The 27957-nt window shown below is 35.7% G+C and overlaps 1 protein-coding gene across 2 annotated transcripts; it reads left to right on the forward strand.

Moving 5' to 3' along the window:
• The first annotated feature begins 1455 nt into the window (after positions 1 to 1455).
• LOC139134812 (monocarboxylate transporter 13-like) lies at positions 1456 to 27957 on the forward strand. 2 transcript variants are annotated; one of them, XR_011552881.1, is made up of 5 exons: positions 1456 to 1590; positions 7314 to 7631; positions 22083 to 22226; positions 25372 to 26144; positions 26587 to 27957. XR_011552881.1 is itself a non-coding variant. In XM_070701866.1 (5 exons), the coding sequence occupies exons 1-5, from the start codon at positions 1572 to 1574 to the stop codon at positions 26703 to 26705; spliced, it is 1017 nt and encodes a 338-aa protein (XP_070557967.1). In that variant the 5' UTR covers positions 1456 to 1571; the 3' UTR covers positions 26706 to 26835. The 2 variants fall into 2 exon arrangements, 1 of the variants encoding a protein (XP_070557967.1); XM_070701866.1 differs by having other exon boundaries at positions 25728 to 26144; positions 26587 to 26835.

A 27957-nucleotide genomic window follows, 5' to 3' on the forward strand; every position in this document is an offset into this window, starting at 1 on the left:
CAAAGACGACTTAGCAGAGAGAGATGAGAGCGGTTTTATTCATCCTTCAACAGCTCGCATGACAACTGGTAGTTGTTGATTTAAGAACACTTTCGAATAAAATCGTCGAGCGCAACATACAGAAATCTTCTGGCTACAGTGCCGTAACTTGATGTTTGTTTTGTCTGCGAGTCACATAAACATCAGGACCTTTTTATATGCGATTGTACACAGTTAACAGCATGGGATTCCGTTTGTTCTCCAAATCTGACTTTTTGTTTGTCACTGGCCAATGCCAGGCAATGACGTCGTCGAACTACACATAACATAAAGTGTGGTGACCAGAGTTACTTGAAGTGCGGTTGGGATAGTCTGTCCGTTTATATATATAAGCTCCATGGTCTGTCGGATTGCGGCCGATCAATACTGTCACCGTCAGGGTCAGCCTTCGGCCTCCCATCAAACAGACTATTCAAACAACACTTCGAGCACCTTTTCTGGTCTCCTAGCAATGAGTAAACGACCCTACTACGACCATTTGCCTGTAGTCATTCTTTGAAGGGTACCACAAAATCACTGTATTGCCCACTCGCATACTCGCATACCTGTCTTCTTGTAAGTCGTCTGCTGAGCTTATTTTTCAACATAGCTAATGGGGTATCATTAGAAAGGTAATATTTATTCTTCTTTGATATGACATGTTGTAAAATACAATATCTTCTTTAGTGTTAGTGAAATAAGACCAAAACTTACCCATCACCTTTAAGTTTATATTGCAAATTAGTGTCACAGCTAATCTCAAATTCTACCAAACCTTTACCTAGACATATTACAAAAGGCAATCCTTTTTGTGATTTTTTTTATTTGCTACAGGGACGTGTCACAAATATGCATTAGACTTTTAGCAGACAAAATATTGGGATTGAATGGTTGTTACTGTTGTGTTTTGAAAGTTACAGTATTGCCAACGCGTCCGCTCGCAATTACGTCCCACTAACTACCTGATTTCAGGGAGCATCCAACTGCCCGGACATGAGACCTTGGCAAGCGAAGATAAGTTTTCTCCACCTGATCGTACAGTTCAAGTGACGTAACAGAATTTAATACAACAAATGGTGCTCGTCAATCAGCGATAGCTCTGAACGAACAAATACGTTTCTGTTTGATATGTACAGATACAGATCTGGTCTTTGGCCAGAGGTCCAAATATCTTTCTTTCAAGAAGGTGACTTTGTTTATGTACCGTTATTTACCTTCTGCTCTGTGCTGTTTTGCGTCTGTGTTTACAACTATTGTATTACGAATTCTGGCCAAGTGTTATCGGATAATGGATTGGTATGATTGCGATTATTATACAATGTGTACTGCAACGTCAAATAAGTTACGCCAAGGTAGCGTATATGTAGACTCACAGCCCCTCGTACGCTACGCAGCTCCATCTCTAACCAATATAGCCATGCGCCCTCAACGGCTCATCTCGTAAGCTCGGATAACAAAGCCAGCCGGGTCATTACCCAATTATAACCAGAGGCACATGTTGGCTGAGTAGACTTGCAATTATCCATCCTACAATGTCTAATTCTTGGGAGTAAATGACACATTTGGATACAGGTAAGTTCACAATACTTACAATGTGTGTGCTATACTAAGACAGGTTTTCTCGAAAAGATACATTTTGATTTCTTTCATAGCTCACTGGCCCACTCAACTGCGATGACCTCATTTCAGCAGCTGCAACAGGAAACTATACTTTAACAGTCACAGTAAATCTCATAGAGGTATTCTACTACATACGAATATATGAGGTAATTTTTCATGGTTTCCGTCCATCAAATCACGTTGCGTTGTAAGTATGCACCAGCTTCAGGGAGACATACTCGCTCTTGTTCTGATTTTAATTCATTTGTCCCGTTCAATGTTTAGGGTGACACGACAGTCAGCGGAAAAACAAGTTGAATGCACGTCACAGAAACCTTACACTTCGACTTTAAGTTACAGTCACAAATCATGTCAGAGTATTTCATATAATACCCATCAAAAAAGTTACAGCCGTGCATGCATATTTTAAGGTCACTGAAACATGAGTAAATCATCAAAATTGACTCACTGAATGCTTTGTATTTGACATTACCAAAAAGGTTCAGTGATATCGAAGTAAATTTATTTTTCGGGCCAGTGCAAACACGCTGACCATTGTTATTCAGCATATCAATATTGCCATTGAGATCTTAAAAGATACTACGGAGGGAATACTAAAGGGTTGCAAGTTTTAATTTGACATTTGCATTCACACGGCAAGGATTGTAAAAGAAATTAAAAATTAATGTTTAATTGACAAAGTCTCTCTATGCCTTGACCGATAGAGTGATTGTGACCTTGAGCTCGCTTAGCAGCCAATGAAGTCAAATATGAGTTGCCATGTATCATCACTAGATAAAATGCGTGCATAAGATTCAGTTATCTGCACTTTTTTGTTCACGTGTTCATATGTCGCAGCGATGTCTGTCTGTCTGTGTGTCTGTGTGTCTGTGTGTCTGTCTGTCTGTCTGTCTGTCTGTCTGTCTGTGTACTCAGTATCTCAAAAACGGCTCATCAGATCAGAATCAAATCTTGTACATAGATTCAGTTTGCAAATGGCAAGAACTGATTAGTTTTTGGTGGGTGTGGCTTGCTTACTTTTTGCTCATTTGCATAATTAATGATTTTAGAAAAAAACTGATATATATTGACAACGACTGCACATAATTTGATGATATTCGCTACAAATGTTGATCACACCAAGGTATATCAGCTTTGGAAGATATTAAGGGGTGACGTGAAAGATAATTACTAATTTGCATGTTTAATGAAATTTCCTAATTAGGAGTATACATCTGAATTTACTCGATCAAAATTGACGAAACTTGGCATGCATATTGAAGATACTATGATTTAACATTATTGAAAGTCATTAAGCATTTTTACTTCATCCAAATCCTAATTTGCATATTTAATGACCTTTTGAAATTAAGGATATATGTTTGAAGTGACAAGGCCAAAATTGATGAAACTTGCTATGTACATTAAAGATACTATGATAGACCATTATTAAATGTCATTAAGCATTTTTACATCTGCCAATTCCTAATTTGCATATTTTATGAACTTTCCTAATTAGGAGTATTGATCTGAATTAACGAAACCAAAGTTGATGAAACTGGCTATGTACATTAAAGATACTATGATAGAACATTATTGAAAGTCATTAAGCATTTGAACTTTAGCAAATTCCTTATTTGCATATTTAATGAACTTTCATAATCAGGGATATTTATCTGTATTGACTTGACCAAAGTTGAAGAAACTTGCTATGTACATTAAAGATACTAGGATACGACATTATTGAAAGTCATTAAGCATTTTTACTTCATCCAGCTCCTAATTTGCATATTTAATGAATTTTTGAAATTAGGGAAATATATTTGAATTTACATGACCAAAATTGTTGAAACTTGCTATGTACATTAAAGATACTATTATGTAGGCTAACATTATTGAAAAGCATTAAGCATTTTTGCTTCAGCCTATTCCTAATTTGTGTATTAATGAACTTTCCTAATTAGGGATACATACTTGGATTTATTTGATCAAAGTTGGCATAACATGCTATGTACATTGATGATTATACAAGATTATACCAACATTGGAAGTAATTTCGCACTTAAGTTTTCATTTTAGCTAATTTATAGTTTGCATATCTAATGAGCTTTCAAAGTTTGGAATATATCGTTTGAAGGACTTGACCAAAGGAAATTACACTTGCTATGTAAAGTGGTGATACAATGACAGCAGTCAAAGAAATTAATGATTATTATTTCAGCTAATTGCATATTTGAATACTTAATGACCTATAGAGTTAATCTGTGGTGAATATTGATCATTATGCTGATCCTAATACTTTCAATGAAGTTGCCAACATGTGGCAAAGGTTCAAATTTACACATAACTGCAATATATAATGAAACACGTGAGCATTTACAGTTCATATCTGGTTCATTACAGCCTACTCAAATCATACACAGCATATCATATTAGGCGTACAGCGTAATCATATTGTTGCGCTCGTAGTTTAGGTAATTAGAATTGAAGTACCAGTCTGGATAGTAATGCTCTTAGTAACGGAAGCTGACACACACAGATCAGCAAGATGTTAACGTTGGTTGTAAGCACTACTTTTAGCTCACGTGTTCACACACGTGAGCTAATGTCATAGCGATGTCCGTGTGTGTGTTTGTGTGTGTGTGTGTGTGTGTGTGTGTGTGTGTGCGCGCGCGCGCAAATCCTCTACAAAGTTATATACTTTTCTAACCTTACACAACTACAAATTACCATCATTATACAATAGTCATCACATGGATATTTCCGTCAATCTTTGATCGCTTCTTAAGGTTGAACAAGATCACGCCATTTGATATTCCATTCTCAATTCTCGATTATCATTCACATTTTTACCAATAATTAATCTAATATATGAAGCAATCTCCTTCTTATACGATCTTGAACCAACCTTCACCCTTCTTGGCCGTATGAGAGACGCTTCGAGATAAAATGTTTACAAGAGAAGGCGTTACAATATCAATAAAAACTTAAACTAAATATGTCTCAATGACAGAGGGGCGCAGGCTGACGCTTACAGTTTCTTTGGTATGCTGTTAAATGTACATTGATATATCTGCTATTTTGCTGGTTGGAAGGCTTCGTTTTCTGAAGAACTGGCATGATCTACCATAAACGTGTTACAAAACTGTCTTCATATCATGTCATCAAAAGCAAAATAAACTCCCCTTGTATGAGCACAAATTAATCGCCGTGTTGTTCTCTGCAAAAATATGAAGAGTATTTTATATTCAGCTATGCTGCAAAACTTTGTTGGCCTTGTTATAAAGCTCTGCTGAGTTACTCATTTGCTGAGGCAATGTAAGCGAAATTTACATGATGTTGATATTGAACCATCCATTTGGCTATTTCACTATTGACTTTTTTCAACACGCTTCTTTTCAAAGAATGGCACTTCCTTACAGACTGCCTTAAGCCTTGCTTTCAAATCCCGAGCAAGTTTCCGCAAGAGTTGTAGTGTCAGCGCTTAACTCCTTGTTGGATACGCCAGCTTTGTTCATTAAATTGCTTCTCCTAACCACCGTAGTTACATACTTTAATTTGCTTTTCATGCACTCGAAGACTGATCTTCCTTTAGTTCATCATTGAAAGATAATCTCACGACGAGCTCAAGCATTCATCTATAATCGGCATTGTGCCTTGGGAACAAGTTTGATGAAGACGTCTCATTAAAATTTCAGCTACATTTAATATATTAAGACTATTTCTGTGTTTCAAACTCTTGCAACTATGGTCTGCTAAAGACACTTGCTTTGGCAGTACTTCAATTGTTCTCACTATCAATATATATTTGCAAGATGCAAGTATTGGCACCACCCTACAAAATAGACAGGATGACATAAATATGACATAAATATATGTACATGGAATACAAAAATGTTATATGTAAAGATAGCAGACTTGTCTGTTCAATTCAGCAAGGTCAGGCTAATAATCCTAAAATCTTACATTCTTGATGTAAATAAGTCAATATGTTATTTAAAAAAGAGCTGAAATTGCTTTGATATTTGTCTTGCGGAGTTTTTGTCACTTTCATTGTCATATTGTATATCTATGGAATTGTTTGCCTGTGTAGGTCAAATAATGACTTCTGCACAAATTTCTGGTTTGATGCTTTTGAATTAGGTTAGAACTTGAATGGCTTTGACATTGATGCACAATATATTGATGGCTCTGGCACATTTTTAAATGAAGGTTTGTGTTAGAAAGTTTCCCCATTTGTCTGCGATGCTTGGTCAACTTGGTGACAGTTTGGCACATTTGTCATGTAGGTGTGGCAGCATTGTTAGTGGTGGTAGCCCTTAAGAAACAGCTGAACACTATAGCTTACGTTTACTTCTTATGGACCTGCATACATTTATTTAAAAGTGCACACTTGTACATGTCAATTTACATGTTACCTTTGTCTTCAATGGGAAAACAACAGAATGTAGAAGGACCAAATATTTTCCACATTAATTCCATGTAATACAATATTACAAGGAAACACCTTTACTTTGATATGGTAGTTTGTATCCTAATTTTGATGTACCAAGCTGCATGGTGTTGTAAATTTAATATATGTATCCTTTGCAACAGTTGTGCACGGTGCATCAAAATGTGTATAAAAGCAGCTTGTCGACATTATGAATATTACAAGCAACTAAGGCCCATAGAAGCTATTATTAAATATTGTAAGTACACTCACTCTGGCTTGCCTTAGGTTAAAAGAAATGAAAGGACATATTTTACATTAGATACCTTAGCTCGCCTTTCTTTCAGAAACGATTTATTCATACAATTATTAGACTAGGCAATGAGTATTTATTGAATAATCATTCGCTATGTAGTTGTGATAAAACACAGCTACCGCGTGGAATACAACAATATGTTTTGGATAAAGATAAACTGAGACGTATTGTTGTAAGTAGATTAAAGTAACAACATAAAGAAAGCTGCACTGTTTCACTCCTATTACAAGTCATGTAAAGATTACCTCTTATTACTGTTACCAATAAAATCCCTTCGATACAAAACAGTATCTATGACAGCATTAAAGGCTCTTGTAAGATGAAACGGCTGAAAAGAAGCTTAATGTTCCACTTTACCAATTATTCACATACAATACACGTGTTTCAACCTAATAACCCACAATGAGTTCATTTTTAGAAAACCAAAACGACGTACCTCAGCCTTTTGTAATTCCTTTCAACAATATGGTATCTGATATTGCAACGGCCCGTGATCGGAAATGCCAATAGCTGGGAAGGTCACACACGTATTTGAAGACAGCTATCGTTTCTCTATAAAAATAGAATTACTTATTTTTTGAATAAATCAGGGAAAATACAGATAGACAATCCTATACAATGAAATCAAATGCCGTGTAGCGAAATTCAAACCGATGGCGAAGGAAGACCTGAAAAGTGAAAATTGCAGGCGTTTTACAACTTACGTAGTACTACTACGTCAAAATTGTGCCCTTGTACCGCAATAGAATGGTATTGTGTTAACGTCTTCCAGTGCATATAAAAGCAAATATAAACAGGAGTAGTTATTAATTCAGAACGATTTTTGTTGTGATTCTTCTGTAGTTATAGAATCGGTTTTCCAACCAGCACACAAAATGAACCTTCAGGACCTTATCATGATATAGTCTCACTTTACGTATTTTCTCATTTTCATGTCCTTTGTTACAGCATTGGTGTTGAAGATGACTTCTGCCACCAACGATGGCATTAACATAGACGCAATGCCCGACTATGACAGAGGGCACTTTTCAGGAGATGCAATGCTTGGTAGCGAGCGAAGACGTGAGCGTCGCGTTATAACAGACGTTCCAGACGGTGGATGGGGTTGGTTTATTACATTCAGCGCATTTCTCAACGAGGCATTCCTTGATGGCCTCACTGCATCAGTAGGTGTTTTGTTGCCGACATTGAAAGATTATTTCCAGGAGGGAGCTGGAAAGGTTTCCTTAATTGCATCGTTAGGTTTCTTTGTGTTTCATTCTGCAGGTGAGTATCTTCGTGCTAACACTGTCTTCAACACAAATACTGGATTCTCATAGGCAATAAATCCTTGCCTCATTGTTCCTCTGTGCAGTCTATAGTCCAGTCAATCTAAGCCAAAAATGGGGTCAACCTAGGACTAATTGCAACAGAAATTATTTCTTCACCATGCATTTTGGAAAGGTCCTAGAAATGACATACTAAAAGTATATAAAATCTAAGGGGTGCAACTGTGCCTAATTTGCATAAATGTAAAGGGGCTCATGGGTATAAAATTGTTGCTGATAGATGGTTTCTACTTAAAATGTGTGGCTAAACATGATTTTGATGCAGGTTTTTTGACTTATTTGCCTCATGTTTGGTCTAGGCAATGTTTATGGAAATATTTTGTCGTCATAGAAATATTCCTTATTTGCATAAATCCAATATGGCCGCCACAACACTTCTCTTTTCTTTGTTTTTCTCTAACTAATAACTTTTGTTAAGCTTCTAATGACAGCAATAGAATATTTTTTTCACCTTGTATTTTAGAGAAGTCCTAGAATAACATACTAAAAGTATAGTACAATCTAGAATTGTAAACAGTGCCTAATTTGCATATATGTAAAAAGATTATGGTTACAAACTTAGTGCTGATAGAATGTTTCTGCTAAAAATATTTAGCTAAACGTGATATGTTATGCAGGTTATGGGCTTATTTGCCTTGTTTTTAGTTTAGGTAATGTTGATGGAAATATTTTGTCGTCATAGAAATATTCCTCATTTGCATAAATCCAATATGGCCACCACAACCTTCACTTTTCTTTGTATTTTCCCAATTAATAACTATTTTTAAGCTACTTCTGACAGCAATAGAAGAATTTATTCACTGTGTATTTCAGTGAAGTCCTACAATGACATACTAAAGAATAGTATAATCCAGAAATGTAAACAATGCTTAATTTGCATAAATGTAAAAAGATCATGGTAACAAACTAGGTGCTGGTAGAATGTTTCTGCTAAAAGTATTTGGCTAAACATGATATATGCAGGTTTTGGGCTTATTTGCCTTGTGTTTGGTTTAGGTAATGTCGATGGAAATATTTTGTCATCATAGAAATATTCCTCATTTGCATAAATCCAATATGGCCTCCACAACACTTCGCTTTTCTTTGTATATCCCTAATTAATAACTATTTTAAGCTACTTCTGACAGCAATAGAGTTATTTTTTCTTTGTGTATTTAGAGAGGTCCTAGAATGACATACTAAAAGTCTAATACAATCTAAGAGGTATAATATTTACCTAATTTGTATCGATATGAATGGATAAAGGGTGCAATACAATCACTCATAAAAGAAATATGTATATTGAATTGAGAAAAACGCGATATTATATTCAAGAAATGTATGCATTTATCTTATATTTTGTCCGTGCAATATTTTTGAATCTATTTATCGCGCGAGAAATATTCTAAATTGCGCAAATCAAGTATGGCTGCCACTGTGTTTCACTTATCACTGCATCTCACTTAAAAATATATTTAATCTACACAAAAAGTAGTTTATGTTTCCACTCTGTATTTCGGGAGGCTCCCAGAACGACAAACGAAATGACTAAAAAACTTTAAGAGGAAGAGGTGAGAAAATGCATAATTTCAATAAATGTAAAAGTCAGTAATTGGAACAAAATCTTTGCTGTTAATAAATTTCTTAAAAACATATTGAGCAAATTGGCATTTTATTCAAGCAATCTGATTATTTAATGTTTTTTTTGTGTAGGCAATGCATCATATCATTTAAGATTCCTCATTTTACATAACTGCAATGTGCCCCTCCTACCAGTTTACTTTTCCCTTTCTTTGACCTATAAATGACTATGTATAATGTTAAAAAACAACCGAGATCATTAAAACTATTTTTTCATTGTAAATTTAGTAGGGTCATGGAAATTACATACCGTAAGTTTAATGAAGTTGTGCATAAGACAGCTCATTTACCCAAATGCTAAACGGATCATAGATGCTATACAAACCTGGTGCTGATAATCTATTTACGAAAGTGATTTAAGAGATAAGCTGACATTGTAATGACTATGTAAGATCATTTTTGTGTTTTTAGTTTAGGCAATGTTTTCAAATATATCTTACAGCAATAAAAAAGTTCCTATTTGTATTAGTCCAAAAGTCAACCGTATCACTTCCTTTTTCTAATCGGAACATGAATTATTTCTTCACCTTAAATATTTAAAAGGTCCAAGAAAAGGTATATTCAAAGTCTAATACAATCTACATTGTGCAACAGGGCTAATTGTAAAAGATTTTATAGGAAATGCCTACACTGTATTAAATGTAATACTTGAAACTTGAAATGATATACAATATCGTAAAGAAAGATTGCAAGTCTTTACTAACATTGCTAAATATATTTTACCTATTTTTGAACGATTCCTCATGTTCATAAATCCTATATGATGATCATTAAAATCATTTTCTTTAATTTTTTAAATTGACGTCAATTTATTTTAGTTATCTATATTATCAGTAAAATGAGAAATTACATTAAGAGACACTACTTGTTTAAGTTATTAATTACTTTAAGTACTTCCTATCGAAAAATGATCATTTTATAACTTGAATGAACATTTTGATCAGTAAAAAGAAATTGACATGATTATTTATTTTCTGTGTACTTTAACTTATTGTAATGATTATATTTTAATAGGGCGTACAGAATGGAAAGCCCTGTGAAACAAACAATGATTGATTCGTATAGTTTGTTTCAATTATCTAGAGAATTTGCATAATGTCAAGACAATTTAATCCCTATACCTGCATATAATATTTGGAACTTTCTGCGGATTCGGATTATCTTAATGCACACCAAATGCTTGGTAAAATAACCAACGCTTTGTACTAAGAGAAGCTGAAGAAAATTTGTTTCAGCTCTAATGGTTTCTTCTATTTTGACCCTTACCCGTATTATTAAATATAGATTAAGTGTTGGTAAAATGTAATTAAAGACCAGGTTATGTGGTCACTGTAAATCAGATATACTTTTGACTGTGTTCAACTTGCCTGTTAGTGCCACGTACAGAAATTTATGATAATAATGAAATAGAAATACAATTATATAATGATCATCATGATATAGAGGTACAATTATTATACTATACTGCCAATTATCATAAAGTATGTAATGAGCAAAGCTGTACCTTAAACAGCTGAAAGACATTACGATAATCAAAGGACTCTGCATTCCTCAAAATTTTGAAATTTCTTGAAGACAACAATTAAAAATTAATATAAAGCCATATAATGGACTGAAGAGATAGATTTCCTGTTTAATCTTAAATTATACAGCCATAGCATTTAAGGAAAAACTGAAAAAAATCTATTGACCGAATCATGACAATCTAAATCACAGGTAAACGCAAATCTAGACACTTTTCGTAATGTTACATGGTCTAGCTGCTCTTTCTAATTTTTATAACCGTGAAACAAGAAAACTAAAATGTGAAGGTATTTGCACCACAGAGGCTACCTCTAACGAGTTTATCAATTCATTAAGATATCAATTTTTTTACATCAAATTATCATATAATTGGTCATCCTGTATTTTGAACCTTATGGAAGTCTCACCTCAGAATGATCGATCTTATTGGTAACGATACAAAGTCTAATAATTTGCAAATGGAAAGTCCATTACATAAACAGCCCCATGAGTGATACTTGCACATCTAAGATCTGATATGATACGCGGTACAATTATATCATCCCTTGCTTCACATCTTTTCATTTAGTTACCTTTCCCCATTCTTATGGGTTTAACAATGAACTGCAGCAGCCTCAATAACCCTGGCTTAAAGCAAAATCTAGACTTTCTGTTGTCAACGAAAGGATTCTGGCTGTAAAAAATGAACCACCTAGAGGAAGATGTGAACAGGGAGGAAGAGAAGAAGTTTATGATATGATAATGACCATCATAACAATTGCCATTACCACCACCATCATCATGATGATTCAAATGATTTTCGTATTTATACTAATGATTGCTCAATAATGAGAAAGATGATTAACAGGCACAGCTGTTAAGTGTGGTGAACCATTTATTAGTAACTGAATATTTCCGTCATCATTGAAAATAGTGACCAAAAGCATAAAAAATTCCTTCAAAAATTTTTACTGCAATCGAACATGTTGTAGGAGAAAATGACTGAACTTTTGACAATAGATGTCAAAAAATTGAACCATCCAATGATTTTTCATGAATAACCTTAACGTCGTAAAAGAAAGACGAATATCCAAAGAAAGTATTCTGATTCCCTCTATTGAAACAGTAATGCTCTGAAACTCTTCTCTATATTCATTGCATTTCTGAATAACCAGAAAATGTCAATGGAAGCTATTGTAGTTGTATTGTATTCATAAGACAGTTTGTGTCGATTATGCAAATTAGGCCTTCTGTATTAAATGATAAGCATGCAAATTAGGTGAACCTCATATTTTTTTGGTATGGAATTGATAAATCTTACAAACCTTAACAATTTCATGAGAAAATTTTTTTTATATATGAGCTTTAACATTCATTTTGTCTAAAATAATGAAAAAAACTGCGAATATATGCAAATAGTTAATTTGCATGATATTTATTGTTCGAGACATTTAGAAATAACTTGTTGAACCTTACTAAATTGTGTTACAATGAAAAAAGTCACTTGAATTAAGTTTACATGCCAAAATGTGAGTATAGCAGTCATTTTAAAGGCGATATATAGCTAATTTGAATATATGCAAATTTAACCAATTTGCACCCCTTATATTTTCCTATACTTTTAATATGTCATTAGTGAGGCCTTTCAAAGGTCATGGTGAAGAAATAATTTCTGTTGCAATTAGTCCTAGGTTAAACCCTAAATTGACTGGACTACTAGCATACATTGTTCGTTTGTTTTCTTAACTGAATTTAAAGACGCTACACTAAACCCAATGTTTTCCTTAGGTTTACCGCTTTCAATGAGGCCAGTATTGTTTGAGGTCGCTGAACTTAATATTAAAGAGTCTGACGCTGTTACTGTAGATGTATCCTCAGTGTTGTCCTTATATTTAAAAGTAGCCGGGTAATTTAAGAAAGTAGACGGGTGGAATGCGAGTGAGCATAGCGAACGAGGGGGAGAGCGCGAGAAGGGGGTGCCCCCCCCCCTCGCAAGGTGAAAAATGAAATTTTGGAGTCGAAATGGTGTTCTCTGGTGGCATCTGAGGTGACATTTAGCTGAGACTGAAACGGTACTTTTGTTGTTGTGTCTTAGACGTGACTCACATACAACATAACAAACAAGCACGATATTGTTTTGTTTGTATTATTTATGACACATGGTTTTATTTGCAGTATAGATTTAACATTTAATCTTAAGTCACCTGCAGTCTGCTCATTTCATTGCTCATTTCCCAATCTTCATTACCACATGGATGTAAAAAAATAGATTTTTTACATCCATGATTACCACATAGTAGTTTCCCCAAAACCATCAAACTCATCGAAAGACACTATCGGGCAACCCAACATAGAGAACATGGAGAAGCGCAGTGAAATTGAACCCATGCCGGAATCCACGATGTATTGTCCTGTTGTCTTAAACAACGGGGGCTCAGCGCCACCGTGAAGCCGTGAGCCGTGACGATGATGCGCCGGTCGGCAACGGTCGGCAACACACATGCCTGTGACCGTGGATTCTGGTACGTAAAAATAATCAATGAAAATAAAATACCCATTCAAATAAACAGTTGGTTCTAAAAAAAATCAGTTCTAGCTCACTTTTTTAAATCTAGAAAATGCGTCGGTATTGCTCTGAGAATAACTTGATTTGTTGAGAAGATCATATTCGTAGTGACGTTGGCAGCCAGCGCGGCGGCGGAAAACTAGCTTGCCAGTCTCATGAACTTCGAATCGTCGATCAAAATCACATCTTTTCGGCGCTTTTCTCTCACAAATTCAGCGAAATTGAAGTTTTTCATACATAAACTAAATGTATTGTTGGAATCAAGTATACCTTTCGAAAAAATATTCCATCGGCAAGGAGCCAGTGACCGACGCCACATTTCTTTTGACGCCATCGTTAACCAGATATGAACTGAATTGCCTCGCGTGCACATTTTGTAAAGTACTTCTTGGGGTATTGGCTTTTATGACATTACATTGTTTTTATTCCCGAAATTAATCCAATCTATCTAAATTTGACATTATCCCCACTGTATTACGCAATGAAAAAAAAGAAAAGAAACCATTTGAAAAATTATGATCCAACAATATCTGTCGATGCAAGTGCAAATGGCTGAGCAGGCTCTTAACTGGCAGAGGTCGCGTTTGCGTATAAATTCTGCATATTTCACATATAATTGCCATGTAGAACGAGTTGACCTACTTCACAGTATCTCAATGCGCCCAAAAACGATACAATCATCTGTGCCGCGCCGTGTAGCAGCAAAATGAGTTCGTGACCTTTGAAGTACGCGTTTCAAAAAATAAATACCCATGGGAACCTGCTCACCACGCCACGCAACTCATGTACAGCTGACTATGGTGCACTTGTCAGGCGATGGTCGATGATTCTGGTTATTGCCTATATTGTCAAGTTCAATGCCTAATTTACGGAAACACGAACTCTGTCTAGTGTATTCGAAGCTCTGCGTACAGGTTGTGCACACGGCCTCTACCACGTGCTGTCCTGTGGACAGTGTGGTACAAGCCGTCGGCCTACCACCGTACCGCCGGGAAACGCAGACCTATTGTATCACTGTTTGCCGGTGTATTGCATAATATCATGTGTAAATTTACAGACAAAGCTTTACTAAATTCTCATAAAATTCATAGGAAAACAATTTTTCATAATAGAAGTAACATTAATATCTGCTCTTGGAATGTACATGGACTTAACAGTAAAGCTGTTCATGCTGATGAATTTTCAAGTTTTATCAAACAGTTTGATTTGATATGTTTACAAGAAACATGGTTGAATTGTAACAAAGAATTTTTTCATGTTGATGATTTTAGTGTTTTCCGATCCGAAAGAAATTGTATTTCTAAAAAGCGAGGTAGAGCTGCTGGAGGGTCAGCAATTATGTTTAAGTCTTCTTTGAAAAAAGGCATTACAAAGTTGAAATCAAAGATATCCGATTTTTTATGGTGTAAACTTGACAAAGAGTTCTTTTCTTTGAAAAATGATATGTACATTTGCTGTGTTTATATTCCACCAGAGAACTCTTGCGTACATGTTAAAAATGATTATTTTGATGTATTAGAAAGTGAAATTTCAAATACTCAGTGATGGGTGATATCATTCTCATGGGTGATTTAAATAGTAGAGTTGGATTTCTCAAGGACTTTATTAAAGACGACGATATAGTTTATACTCCTGTACCAAATTTCTATACATCTGATGATTTTAGAGAAAGAAATAGCAGAGATTGTTCAATGCCAAATGGTAATAAGTTTGGTAGGCAACTGATTGACCTTTGTTTAATAACAATTTGATAATTGCTAATGGGCGAACTGTTGGGGATTTGTCAGGGAAATTTACCTATCATCATCCAGTAGGTTCAAGTACTGTTGATTATTGTATAACTACTAAAACAAACTATAAGAATTTGCAGTATTTCAGAATTCATGATATCAGTGCCATGTCTGATCATTGTGCTATAAGTACTTCATTACGTTGTAACTACACAGTAGTCTGTGACTCCGTACCGAATAAGCCTTTACCAAGTTATGTTTGGGAAAATGACAGTGCTGACATTTTCAATGATACATTTAGTAATGAACATTTCACTCATGCCTTTGATAAGTTTATGAAATATGATTTAGATAGTACAGATACAAATACAGCAGCTATAGAGTTGACAAGGATATTTTCAACAGGCGCCAGGCGATGTCTGAAAGTTAAATACAATAAGTCTAGGAAAAAGAAGACAAGAAATCAGTGGTTTGACAAAAACTGTTATAATTTACGCAGGGAACTAAAATATGCTGCTAAAGCCTTTGATAAAACCCCTAATGATCCAGTTTTGAGATGTAATATTTCACCCTGAGGAAAAATACAGAAAGCAACTTAAATTTAATAAACAGCAGTTTACCAAATCATTGATAAACAAACTAGAATTGGCAGATGGAAACAGTTCAGGTGAATATTGGAATATCTTGAAGAACCTTAGGAAGAAATCGGGTGTCCCATTGGATGAATCTATACAGAGTAATGATTGGATTTCATATTTTGAGTCATTGTATAATAATAAGTCCACAACAACTGAAGAAAAAATTGTTTCTGAAAATTGGGAGAGTTGGAAAAAATAAAGAGACTAAATACTTACCTTAATACTCCAATAACACATAATGAGTTATTATCTGCCATTAAACAATTGAAAAATAAGAAAGCACCAGGCGAAGACTGCATAAGAAATGAGATGATTAAAGCTAGCAATAATGTGTGTATAAGTAGCATTTTAAAATTGTTTAATCATATACTGGATAGTGGTAATTTTCCTGCATTCTGGAAATCAACATTGTTAGTTCCACTTCACAAATCAGGGGACAAATGTGATCCAAACAATTACAGAGCAATCGCACTTTCAAGTTGTTTATCAAAACTTTTCACATTGGTATTGAACAAGCGTCTCATTAAGTATCTAGAGGTCAATGATCTTTTCTCACCTTTCAATTTGGTTTTAGAAAGAATAGACGTACTTCAGACTGTGTATTTTTGTTAAAGACTGTAATTGATAAAATGTTTTCTACTAAAAGTTTGAAAAACTCAAGCTCAAACAAGCTTTATGTAGCTTTTGTAGACTTTAGGAAAGCTTTTGATTCTGTTTGGAGAAAAGGATTATTTCTTAAAATGCAGAGGTTGGGAATAACCGGTGGTTTCTATGATGTTGTAAAATCTATGTATGATAACACTCAGTACAAAATGAAACTACCAAGAGGTATTTCTGATGGGTTTCTTTCTACTTGTGGTGTTAAAAAGGTTGTAACCTTTCACCAACTTTATTCAATGTTTTTCTGAATGATCTCCCAGGTATTTTTGGTGATATATCTGATTTCCCAATAGAAATTGGAGACCTGAAAATGAGTTGTATTTTGTATGCTGATGACTTAATACTTATGTCAAATCTGCAGAAGGTTTACAGAATTGTCTGAATAAGTTACTTTCTTATAGTAAATTATGGGGTCTCACAGTTAATGTAGATAAGACAAAACAATGGTATTTAACAAGAGTAATCATTTCATAAACAATGTGCAATTTTACTTTGAAAACAATTTGATTGAAACAGTGAAACATTTTACATATGTTGGTGTTCTTATTACACCTAATGGAAAATTCAAACAAAACCAGAATAATCTTAAAAACAAAGCAATGAAAGCTTATTCAGCATAAAAAAGTCAATTTTATGTGAAAGAATGTTAAATCCTAGACTTTGCTTAAAACTTTTTGACACATTGATTGTTCCAATTCTTTCATATGCTTCTGAAATTTGGGCAACAGAAATCACTAGTACTGATAATTGTCTTGAAAGTCTTTGTATGTCGTTTTACAGATTTATTCTAGGAGTCAGTAAACGTACTCCTTTGGAAGGCATAAGAGCTGAGTTGGGTAGACTACCATTGAAGATCTCACTTTATATGTCTGTTATAAGATATTGGTGTAGACTGAACAGTTTGCCTTCAAATCACATTCTTAAAAAGGCACTCACAGAAAACAGAAAAATTCAATCTCCTTGGGTGAAATTTATTAATCGCAATTTGGGGGATTGTAATCATATGCATGTTTTCAGTTCATTGGGAGTGAAATCATATTGTCAACTGAAGAAGAAAATAAAAGAAAATCTTACAAGTGAATATTTGGGTTCATGGAGGAGAAATCTGTTTGATGATGTAAGAAAAAATGGAAATGGTAACAAATTACGTACATATAGAATTTTCAAAACTCAGTTTGTCTTCGAAAATTACTTAGAATGCTTGTCTGACTTTACACTCCGTAAACATTTGTCCAAATTCAGATTGAGTGACCATAACTTGGGTATTGAAATGGGAAGAAAAAGTAAACCTAGATTACCTTGAATGAAAGAATCTGTCAGAGATGTGATTATAATGAAATTGATGATGAGTTTCATTTATTATTTTCATGTAAAAATCATACTTCAGAAAGAATTTTATTGGGACAAAGTAGGTACAGATTTTTGTAAATGTTATAGTCTCTTAGAAAAAGAAGAAGTTGTTAAAAAGTTAATGGAACAAAATGTTCTTGATCTAGCTGTATTTCTAAAAATACAAATGTATGCTGAACCCTCCAGCAGCTCCGGGCTGAAAAATGTCCTGGTAACTTTTGTTCATTTGTTGTTCAGACTTTTACTGTTTTCTTAAAGAGCACATGTTTATACTGAGCTGAAGCAGCTCCAATGAATGTAATTATTGCATGTTTTCGTATTACAGAGATGAATGGTTGTTTTTCTTTCTCTGTATTGTTCACTTACATTTGTAACACATCTTGATGTACCATACCATACTCTCTGTTAGTATGTGTCGAGTAAATAAAGATTGTATTGTATTGTACGCAGGAGCATGGCAGGAGCTAGCCTACTGCTCCTGATTTAACATCAATGCCAACATGGAAATCTCATGAAAAATTTGTCATTGTTGGTTCTGTAGCTAATACAATCTTGAAAAGCAACTTAAAAGACACAGACTGTTATTTTCTCGATCCGCTATCTGCGGACTACGTGCTGAAGTACATTGACTGTTCATGTCAACGATCGTTTCTCCTCTGCAGAGTTTCTGTATCCCGTTCAACAACGCTGTACCTCGATCACACGATAGTGACGCTATGTAGCTGTGCAGTATTGAAACTTATCATAAAATGGCCACCTCGTCTAACAGTAACACGTATTGTCAGGATTATCGTACGGAAAAAAGACTGCAAAACTAAGACTTATGAATCTTCATCAGAATTGAACACATCATGATTGTACACGAGTATCAACCGTGAATGCACGTTGAGCTCGGCAGTTACACAAGCATGGTACGCTACATGCATAGCCCTACGAGTATGGCGACAGTGTCCGGCTTTGGCTACGCCGGGGGCTACGCCGCCTACCGGAGGTGGGAGGCGGCGTAGCCAAAGCCGGACACTCTCGCCATACTCGTACGGCTAGCTACATGCACTGCCGCGATGCCGATCGTATGCATTCCAAGGCCTATCCCGGAATTTGTTTCACAAACAACCTCAAAGGAGAGCAAACATACTTCTATGGACAATGACGAATACGTTTCTTGGCGAAGCAAAATCAAAACAGTGCAGCAGTACATGAAGTAGGTCATGGCCTTGGACTCTGTGCACGAACCTGATTGGACACTTCAATACCTTTGACCCAAAGTTATTATTCATCAGCACTTCCATGCCATGAGGCTAGGTAGAGAACGTATTACGTACGCAGTGTACGCTGTGTGTTAGGAACGCACACAGGGAATGCACAGCGTACACTGCGTACGTACGCAGGGCTAGCGAGAGAGTTGCCGACATCGACGGTTATTTACGAAAAAAGAATAAAAGACTGGCATTTTTGGAAGCGATCGAGTAGCTGCGGTAGGCAGGGATACGACTTGGGCCAAGAACGCTGAATTTCGGCAGTAATTTGGCTTTTACGTCAAGTCCAAAAATGGATTTGAAGTCACCAACTCTACGTACGGGTCTTTGCAGGGCTGTGGTGAGCGGGGCTATTAATAGCTGTAGCGGAACACACAGCATCGTACGCAGGGCTAAGAACGTATGTACTCATTCTGGCGATCGAGCAGCGAGGGAAACAATCAATTACCAAGGATGAAGCTAATTTGCTAAACGATATTTTATCTTGAATAGTGAGTTGAATGAGTAATAAAATATCATATTTTTAATGTTCAATACGAGGTTGAAACACAGAGGGACCGTGGTTGAAACCAGAGCTATCCAGCTGTAGCCACCTGGACAAGCACATTTCACAGCGCCCTCAAACAGTCGATTGTTTTCACTTGTCATACGCGGCGTAACAGAAAAATTAAAACTTTCATAACTTCATTAATATCCAAGCCACGCCCACCAAAACCTTTTCAGTTCTAGCCATTTGAATTCTGAAGATGTCTACCAAATTTGACTGAAATACGTTCAGCCGTTTTTTGAGAAAATGGACCAACAGACAGACAGACACACAGACAGACAGACATCGCTGCGACATAACCTCGCTGCGCGGATGCGCACGCGAGGTAAAAATGACCTAAGATGACCTTCATACTAATCAACCAATTACACTGGCAACACAATAGGCGCGTCCATCAGCCAATCACACTATTTAACAAGTGAAAGATCGGGCTCAAAAAGCCACAAATGGGTATTTAGAAACTGTGTTATGTTTATGCAGTTCCATGCGAGGAAAGGGGTAACGAAACCGCTAATCGTACGTGTACCGTCTAACAGCTGGCAGTGCCATCCCGAAGTTAATAGGTAATAGGTCTATAAAAATAATCTAATTACGTTAAAAGTAGCCGGGAAAAAATGCAAAACAGCCGGGTTATTTAGCCGGCACCCGGCTTCTAATGACAATACTGTATCCTTACAGTGGCAATACCAAGGTGGTAATATACAATACACCATCGAAACAAGAATCCGCGGGTGTGCGTGCGTTCGTGCGTGCGTGTGTGTGTCTGTCTATCTGTCTGTCTGTCTGTCTGTCTGTCAGTGTTTCCGTAAATTCTCGATCGGATTCGATCTCACGACGCACGGCAGTTCAAGAAGCACTCACACATACTCGCTATCGCACACAAATTTTATATCAAGGGTATGAATACTGAGAGCCCCGGAAATATGTTTAATGCTGTAATTGTATCGCACACGGCAAAGCACGGGTCACTATTTCATTTAAAAAGTATATAAGGTATTGGAAAACATATATTAAGACATATTGTGATACAACGGTACACAATGGTATAACATCTCATTTACCTCTAAAATGTTACTGTGTGCCACACACATGCACACATACACACACACACAAATAAAATATCCATTTTTCATTATAAAAATGAGTTAAAGTGACTCGGGCAGAAGGGAAATTTTCCGCTCGTATCAAATATACGGTCATCATTTGCATACAGTACAACTTAAAGTTAATCTTTTACTCAGTTGGAATGTCAAGAATCGACGGATGCAGATCATTCTGGATACATCAATGCTCAGCTTTGGGTCCATGGCTCATTGTAGATTGTAAGAACTATTTCCCCAACATTCTGCAATGGTTGAAGGTATCGAGATCACTGTGCTTTTACTGCTTTTAATCAAGCAACAGTTTTTTTGGACAAGTTTCGTGTTTGCTAATTTTTAAAATTATCAGAATTTACTTCTTTTAATGTATTTGTACAATAATAATGCACAACTGAAAATTCTTTTGTTAAACTTTATGTGTGTCTCCTTGTTAAATATAAATGTCCAATTGTGATAGTTCTAATCAGCTGATTATAAGCCCACTCCTTTCAGCATTTCATCGGAACAGCAAATTTCCAAAGGGCCCCATATACCATCAGTTTTTAGCTCTGCTGTCAGCGACGTGAAGCTTCGAGTCAAATAGGCTGATTATCCGTTGTCGTCCGTCAACAATTACCTTCTTCTCTGAAACCGCATGTCCGATTGCTTTGAAATTTGATATGCCGTACACTTGATGTGACTTCAGTTAGGTTTTTCAAATCGTGGTGAAATTTGCATATTTGTATTTTGGGGCATTTTTCGCTGTTTTTGGTCAAAAAATCTTCTTCTCTGAAACTGCTTGTTCAATAGCTTCGAAACTTTATATGCAGTTCACTTTGGGTGACCTCAGTAGATTTTTTCAAATTGTAGTGAAATTTGCATATTCGTATTTTTTGGGAAATTTTGGTCAAAAATCTTTTTTCTCAAAACTACTGGCCTGATAGCTTTGATATTTCGTATACAGATTTATACAGATAAACTCAATGTGATGGACTGAAATTATGGTGAAATCTGCAATTTTATATTTTTGGGCAATTTTGCCATTGTTCGTCAAAAATATGTAACTAAAACACTGCTCGTCTGAAAACTTTGATGTTTAGTATATTTGGTTTACAGGTTTTTAGGGGTTATTTAATGTATGATCTATTGAAATGATAATTGTAATCTGCAATTTTCCATTTTTGGGCAAATTTTGCCATTTTTGATCAGAAATTTGTTTCTCAAAAAACTACTCGTCTGATAGCTTCAATTGACATGTTTTTTGGGGTTCAATCTCAATGAAATCTTCAATTGTGTATATTTGCTGCAATATTTTGCCATTTTTGTCAGGACATCTACATAGCACAGTGGGTGCTTGTTACAAGTCCCTCGTCCATTTATAGGCATTTTGTGAACACAGACTTATTCTAGTCGGTGACTTACGTTTCTTTCTTTTCACAGGTCCATTTTCAGTCTGGATCGGAGAATACACTGGGGAGAAAAGGGCTGCCATGATCGGCGTTCTCTTGTGTTTTGCCGGTCTTTTCATCAGTGGATTCGTGGTGAATGTAATGATGCTGTACATTACGATTAGTTGCTTAATGTGTGAGTATCTTATCACTACACTTTCATTATCGCGAAAATATCATATTATTGGTCAATTCCTTCTTAATTCTTAGCCAAATAAGGGAATGTTCGGTTATTACGGCCGGGGGCGGGCCGGCAAAATCCAGGGGTCACCTTAAATTTGAAAACTGCGAAGGGGGGGGGGTCATGTATTTTTCATACAGCTCAGAGGGGGGTCACTTGATTTTCATAAGTATCCATCCCGTCAAAAAAACTTTCAGTGTTCAGAAATATTCTGCGAGATAAAAATGATTCGCTGCATGATTTCATTCTCTGAAGTCATTTAACTGTAAATCTGAACAAAAGTATAATTATCTGTCACATGAACATATTGACTTGGCAACTCTGAGGCTTATCTTATTGTAAACCGAAGTCACTGAGGGTATTCAATTACTATTACTTATACATATTAGAGATATAGCAAGTTTTGTCAGGGAAATTATTTGACAGTTAGCTGCAGACCATTAGTACCATGAAAAGTGAAGTAATACTTTTAGGTGAAATTCCAATATAATACTTGTTGTCAAAATCTGAAGTTTCAAATACCCTATTTGAATTAAGTACATTTGTATCAATTCTCAAACATCTATGAAAGCATGAATTAATTAGTTCAGCATTATAAAAAAAATATTAATTGTGTTCTCATAGACTCCGATGTATAGTTAATCAACATTTCGGTGAAATTCCGAAATACAATTTCTTGCACACATATCAACCATTAACCATCCTAGTCTAACTAAGTACCTTAAAATGAATTATTAAACGTCTACAAATGCACAGATTTGGATAGTTTTGTTTTGGAAAAAAATATTCAGTTTCCTCATAGACTCCGATGTACAGTGAATCTACATTTAGGTGAAATTCCAAAATCTAATTAAAAAAATCAAACAAATCACCCTAGTCTAATCAAGTATATCAATATTAATAATCGAGGGTACATAATTACACAGATTTACCAATTTTTGTATTGGAAAAAATATTCATAGTTTCCTCATAGACTTCCATGTACAGTGAATAAACATTTTGCTGAAATTCTAAAATCCAATTTCTTTCACACATATCAATTTGTAATTACCCTAGTTTAATCAAGTACATTAATATTAATAATCGAGAGTACATAAATACACTGATTTTAAATTACCCATTTTTGTTTTAGAAAAAATATTCATAGTTTCCTCATAGACTCCCATGTACTGTGAATCTACATTAGTGAAATTCCAAAATTCAGTTTCTGGCAAACAAATCCATTAGTAACCACCCTAGTCTAATAATCGAGAGTACATAAGTACTCAGGTTTACCTATCAGGTTTACCTATTTTTGTGTTGAAAAAAATAATTATTCATAGTTTTCTCATAGACTCCCATGTATAGTGGATGAACATTGTTGGTGGAATTCTAAAGTCAAATTTTTTGTCCACATACCAGTTGTAATAACCCTATTCCAATTAAGTACATTTATGTCCATTATCGAATATCTATAAATGCATAGATATAGTTTTGTATAGAAAAATTATTACCTAGTTTTCTCCTGGACTACCATGTACAGTGAATCAACATTATCAACAGCTGATTTACCATTAAATCCAATTATCCAAATTTTGTGCACACATGTTTGCGCAAAAATATTGCGATCCACCTGTAATTTCTGTCCAATCCCTTTGAGGGGTGATTTCAAAATTATAGCAAGTCAGAAGGGGAAATTTGAACATTGAAATTTGAAACACCTTGTGAGTTTGTAAGGAGGGTCATTTGAAATAATCTGAGAATCTTTTGGCTTTTTGGGGATTATATCTTGTTCCCTCCGGAGGTGTTTGTGTGTGCAGCTTTACTCAAGCAATATGCGGCGGGGGGGGGGGGGGTCATGAAATTGTTATCATCTTAAAAGGGGGGTCATCAATGTTTTGCTACAATGGGTAGGGGGTTCACTTATTTTGACTGATGCGGAGAGAGAGACCTTGCCGGCCCATCCCCGGCAGTAATCGATCCCTAAGTGCAAAGGATTTCATTCAACTTCTTGACAGTGACATTAATTTCCAGCAGAGTTGCTGAAAGATAACTGACATTTCATTATTTAACAAGGCAGTTCATTTGCCATTAGGGTGATACAGAATGATTTGCATCGACAATACTTGGCTAAACTCTGAATTAAGGGGGCGTTAAATGTCCGTTTTACATTACACAGCGTTTTTTGCCTAATATGACTCTTTCGCGAAAGATCAATAAATGTTAAGAATCTTTTACGCCAATATTGAAGTTGTGTACAATTTACAATTTAGCAGTTATCTTTCAGCAACACTGCTGTACAGCAGACGTAAGTTGAGTGAGAAAGAAGTTAATTAATGCAAATTAATGTCTAATATGCAAATCTCCGGATTTCCTGGCTTCATTTTTCTCCCTTTTCTTAACATTGCAAAAGAATATAACTCCACTCTGGCTATGTCGAATGGTGTGAACTTTTCACATTTTATTTGACACTGTGCAATAGAACCAGCAGTTTGATTATCAACAGATTATTACATCCTTTGGAAAAAGTGTGTTTTCTAAGTGCAACGCCATCCTAACTGCTTGCTATTTGAATTCCATCCCAAAGTCTTTAAGTTTATCTGTAATTCATGTTTGTTTCCCGTTGTTTAAACAGTAATGAACTAAAAGAACCCTTAATCTGTAATACTTTTTGGCATTTCACAAAGTTGAGCTTCCTTTCCCTATTTCCGCTCTGCAAAACTGGAAAGTCGCACGGTTCACATTTGACATAACGGTCTACTGAACATCCAATGCATGTGTGGTATTAATTCATACACTTTACTTGTTGCGCCGTTACAGGTAATCCTTTAACCTTCTTTATGCCACGTTACCTTACTGTTGCATACCTGAAAAATTGTGTTGAGTTTTTAAAAGGTGGCATTTTGTTTCGTATTGATGGATGGTCAGGGTTAATATTTTAGTCAGGGAGGGGTCAACAAGAAAGTATCCTCCTTCAAGCATACAACTGAATGACTACAATTATTATTGAATGGCTGGTCAATCTGTCAAAAGTCAGGGTAGAAGAGATCATTCTTATGTGTATTGTCTGTGCATTAGAAAGTTAAGTTTACTAAAAACATTCTAATCTTTGTTGTTGCAGATTTTGGTTTAACACTGTCTTATTTACCAACATTTACCCTACTCGGAAAGTACTTCCAAAAACGCCATGGTTTAGCCAATGGCCTAGCAACAGCAGGGTATGGACTTGGTGTGATGGGTTTGCCACCAATCTGTCAATTACTCATTACTCGTTATGGTTGGCGGGGAACATTTATTATTCTATCGGGATTGTCTGCAAACCTTTGTGTGGCAGTGACGTTACTTCGCCCACTTCCTACGAAAGAAAAAATGCAAACATTAATACTGTACAGAGAAAGCACAGGTGTTTCAGCTTCATCCGTCGGTTCGGTTTTCACATCATTTGTATACAACCTAACACAATTGGAATCTCTTTAGCTATCAGCTTTCTGGGCGCAACGAATGGAACTTTCCTCACCTTTTTCATGCAACGAGTTGCTGACATCGGCATAGGTGGAATGAACGCTTCGTTATTATTAACTGTACTCGGAGCTTCTTCGTGCCTGATGAGACTGACCCATGGCTGGTTCATCGACCTGAGAATTGTATCACCTGTCAGCGTACTTATAGGAAGTATTCTTCTGTGGACTGTGTTTCTGTTAATATCTGTGTTTGTTGTTAACTACTGGGGAGTAATGATACTGTGTGTGGGCTTTGGACTGACAAGTGGCCTGTATAATCCACTGCCCTTCGTAGTTTACAAGGATGCAGTGGAAAGAAGGCACTTATCCAGTGCATATGGATTATATCTATTTTCCTTTGGAATTGGTAACTTAATCGGGACAGCAATCACAGGTAAGAAACTATGTTGCACGAACAACTCACTTTGCATTATGAACGTCGTCATTCATATTAAAATATCAAAATATTAAAGGTTAAGCTGCGGTAAGTGTTAAGGAAGATCTTTTTGTACGAAAAACGGCAGTTTTTTGGTCTAGTCTCAAAATTTTCTGGCTTCATCTTACTCGTCAGCTTGAAATATATATAATATTTTATATATAAACTAAGTAAGGAGAGATAGTCCCGAAGTGTTACTGAGAGAGAAAAAACTGTATCAATATACACACAAAATATACAGGTCCATGATTAAAACATACGTCATATAATGCGTCAAACTCACCTGCATACCGTTATAACAACAAATCTCTCTATTGTTATGAAACTATGATCTATTTGTAAAATTCATTTTTGGCTTAAATGATATTTGTTATATCGTGTCCTTTGCAATTTCATCTAGGAGCCCTGTATGATGTAACTGGAACCTCTGACATCACGATGTACTCAGCTGCCACCTGCGCCTTTCTCTCTGCTGCAATTCTTGCCATCACCAACATATTTGCAAAGAGATCGCCCTGACAGACTATCAGATCGCCAGACTATCAGAAGCCACTGACTGTGGGCTTCAACAGTCTGTGGAATACACCTTCTAGAACACAATGAATAGTAGACAATACCAGTACAGTGGCACCACTCTGAGGAAACTCGTATCACGTCAGCAACTGAACAAACGTTTGGTGATTCATCCAATTTTTAACATAATGACCGAAGGTCATCATGTTATTGTGATAGGTTGACTTGACGTCGTCCATTGAAAATTTTCCGTAAACGACAAAAAGTCAAAAACGACTGAATAGACTGCGTTCAATATTTAGTACAGATATTCAGATTGTATCCAAGGTTATTATTCCTAAAAATGGAGTTAAACGGTTAAGCGGTTAGATAGTTTTGGGAAATTGCTACCCCCCCCCCCTTTTTAACTAATTGATTTTAGGGGTCTTTCATGTAGTTTTGGAAGGTACATTAATCCTGCATTTTGGACTGTTTTATGAGTTGTGGTACAGAAACGTGGTAATGGTCAATGTTAGAAATATGCAGTACGGCTGATTCAAGTATCAGAGATTTCCACGCTCTTTTGGGTAACAAAAGCGATAAAAAAAACATATTTCCAATTTTAGATTCTCACATTTGAGACGACCCTAGGCATTTGTAAAGTAAACGTCCTTGAGTCAATATACAGACTTTGACATTCACATTTCAGAGATTAAGTATCCACGACCTCTCATGTTACAGTCAATAGACAATGAAGTTACAAGTTTTATGTTAGTTATCAAGCTAGCACCAGCATCTGTCCTGAGTATCTGTCTGTGTGTGCTCACAGGAAATTACAGGGAACAAAAAATTATTTGAGAAGTTTCTCTCCTTTAAATAGAAGCTATATTACAATTTAAACCTGTCATGGATGGATTGCTCTCAAATGAACTGAAACACAGTTATTGCCCATAAGCAACAAATCTATAGCAAGATTTATGTAAAGTTCATGAACTTACACAAAGTATTAAACAAAAAGATGACAATGACTTTGCTGTCCTACTAGATCATCTTGCCCCTTAAATTGACTAATATCTATAGAGCTTTTTGTAATAAGGGTGGCAGGCAAGATTGACTTTACGTTTCCAACACCATGGTATTGAGCAATTCTTGTGATGGCCTTCTATACCAACCTTTTAGCAGTAATTCAGTTCATTCCTATCTTAGCATTTACAAATGTCTTCTGCTTTTTTCTCCACATACATTATACATGTCCCTTTTTTCATAAAATTGGCTTAAC

Source organism: Ptychodera flava, chromosome 6 (genome assembly GCF_041260155.1).
Source record: "Ptychodera flava strain L36383 chromosome 6, AS_Pfla_20210202, whole genome shotgun sequence".
In the NCBI taxonomy this organism is placed as follows: domain Eukaryota; kingdom Metazoa; phylum Hemichordata; class Enteropneusta; family Ptychoderidae; genus Ptychodera; species Ptychodera flava.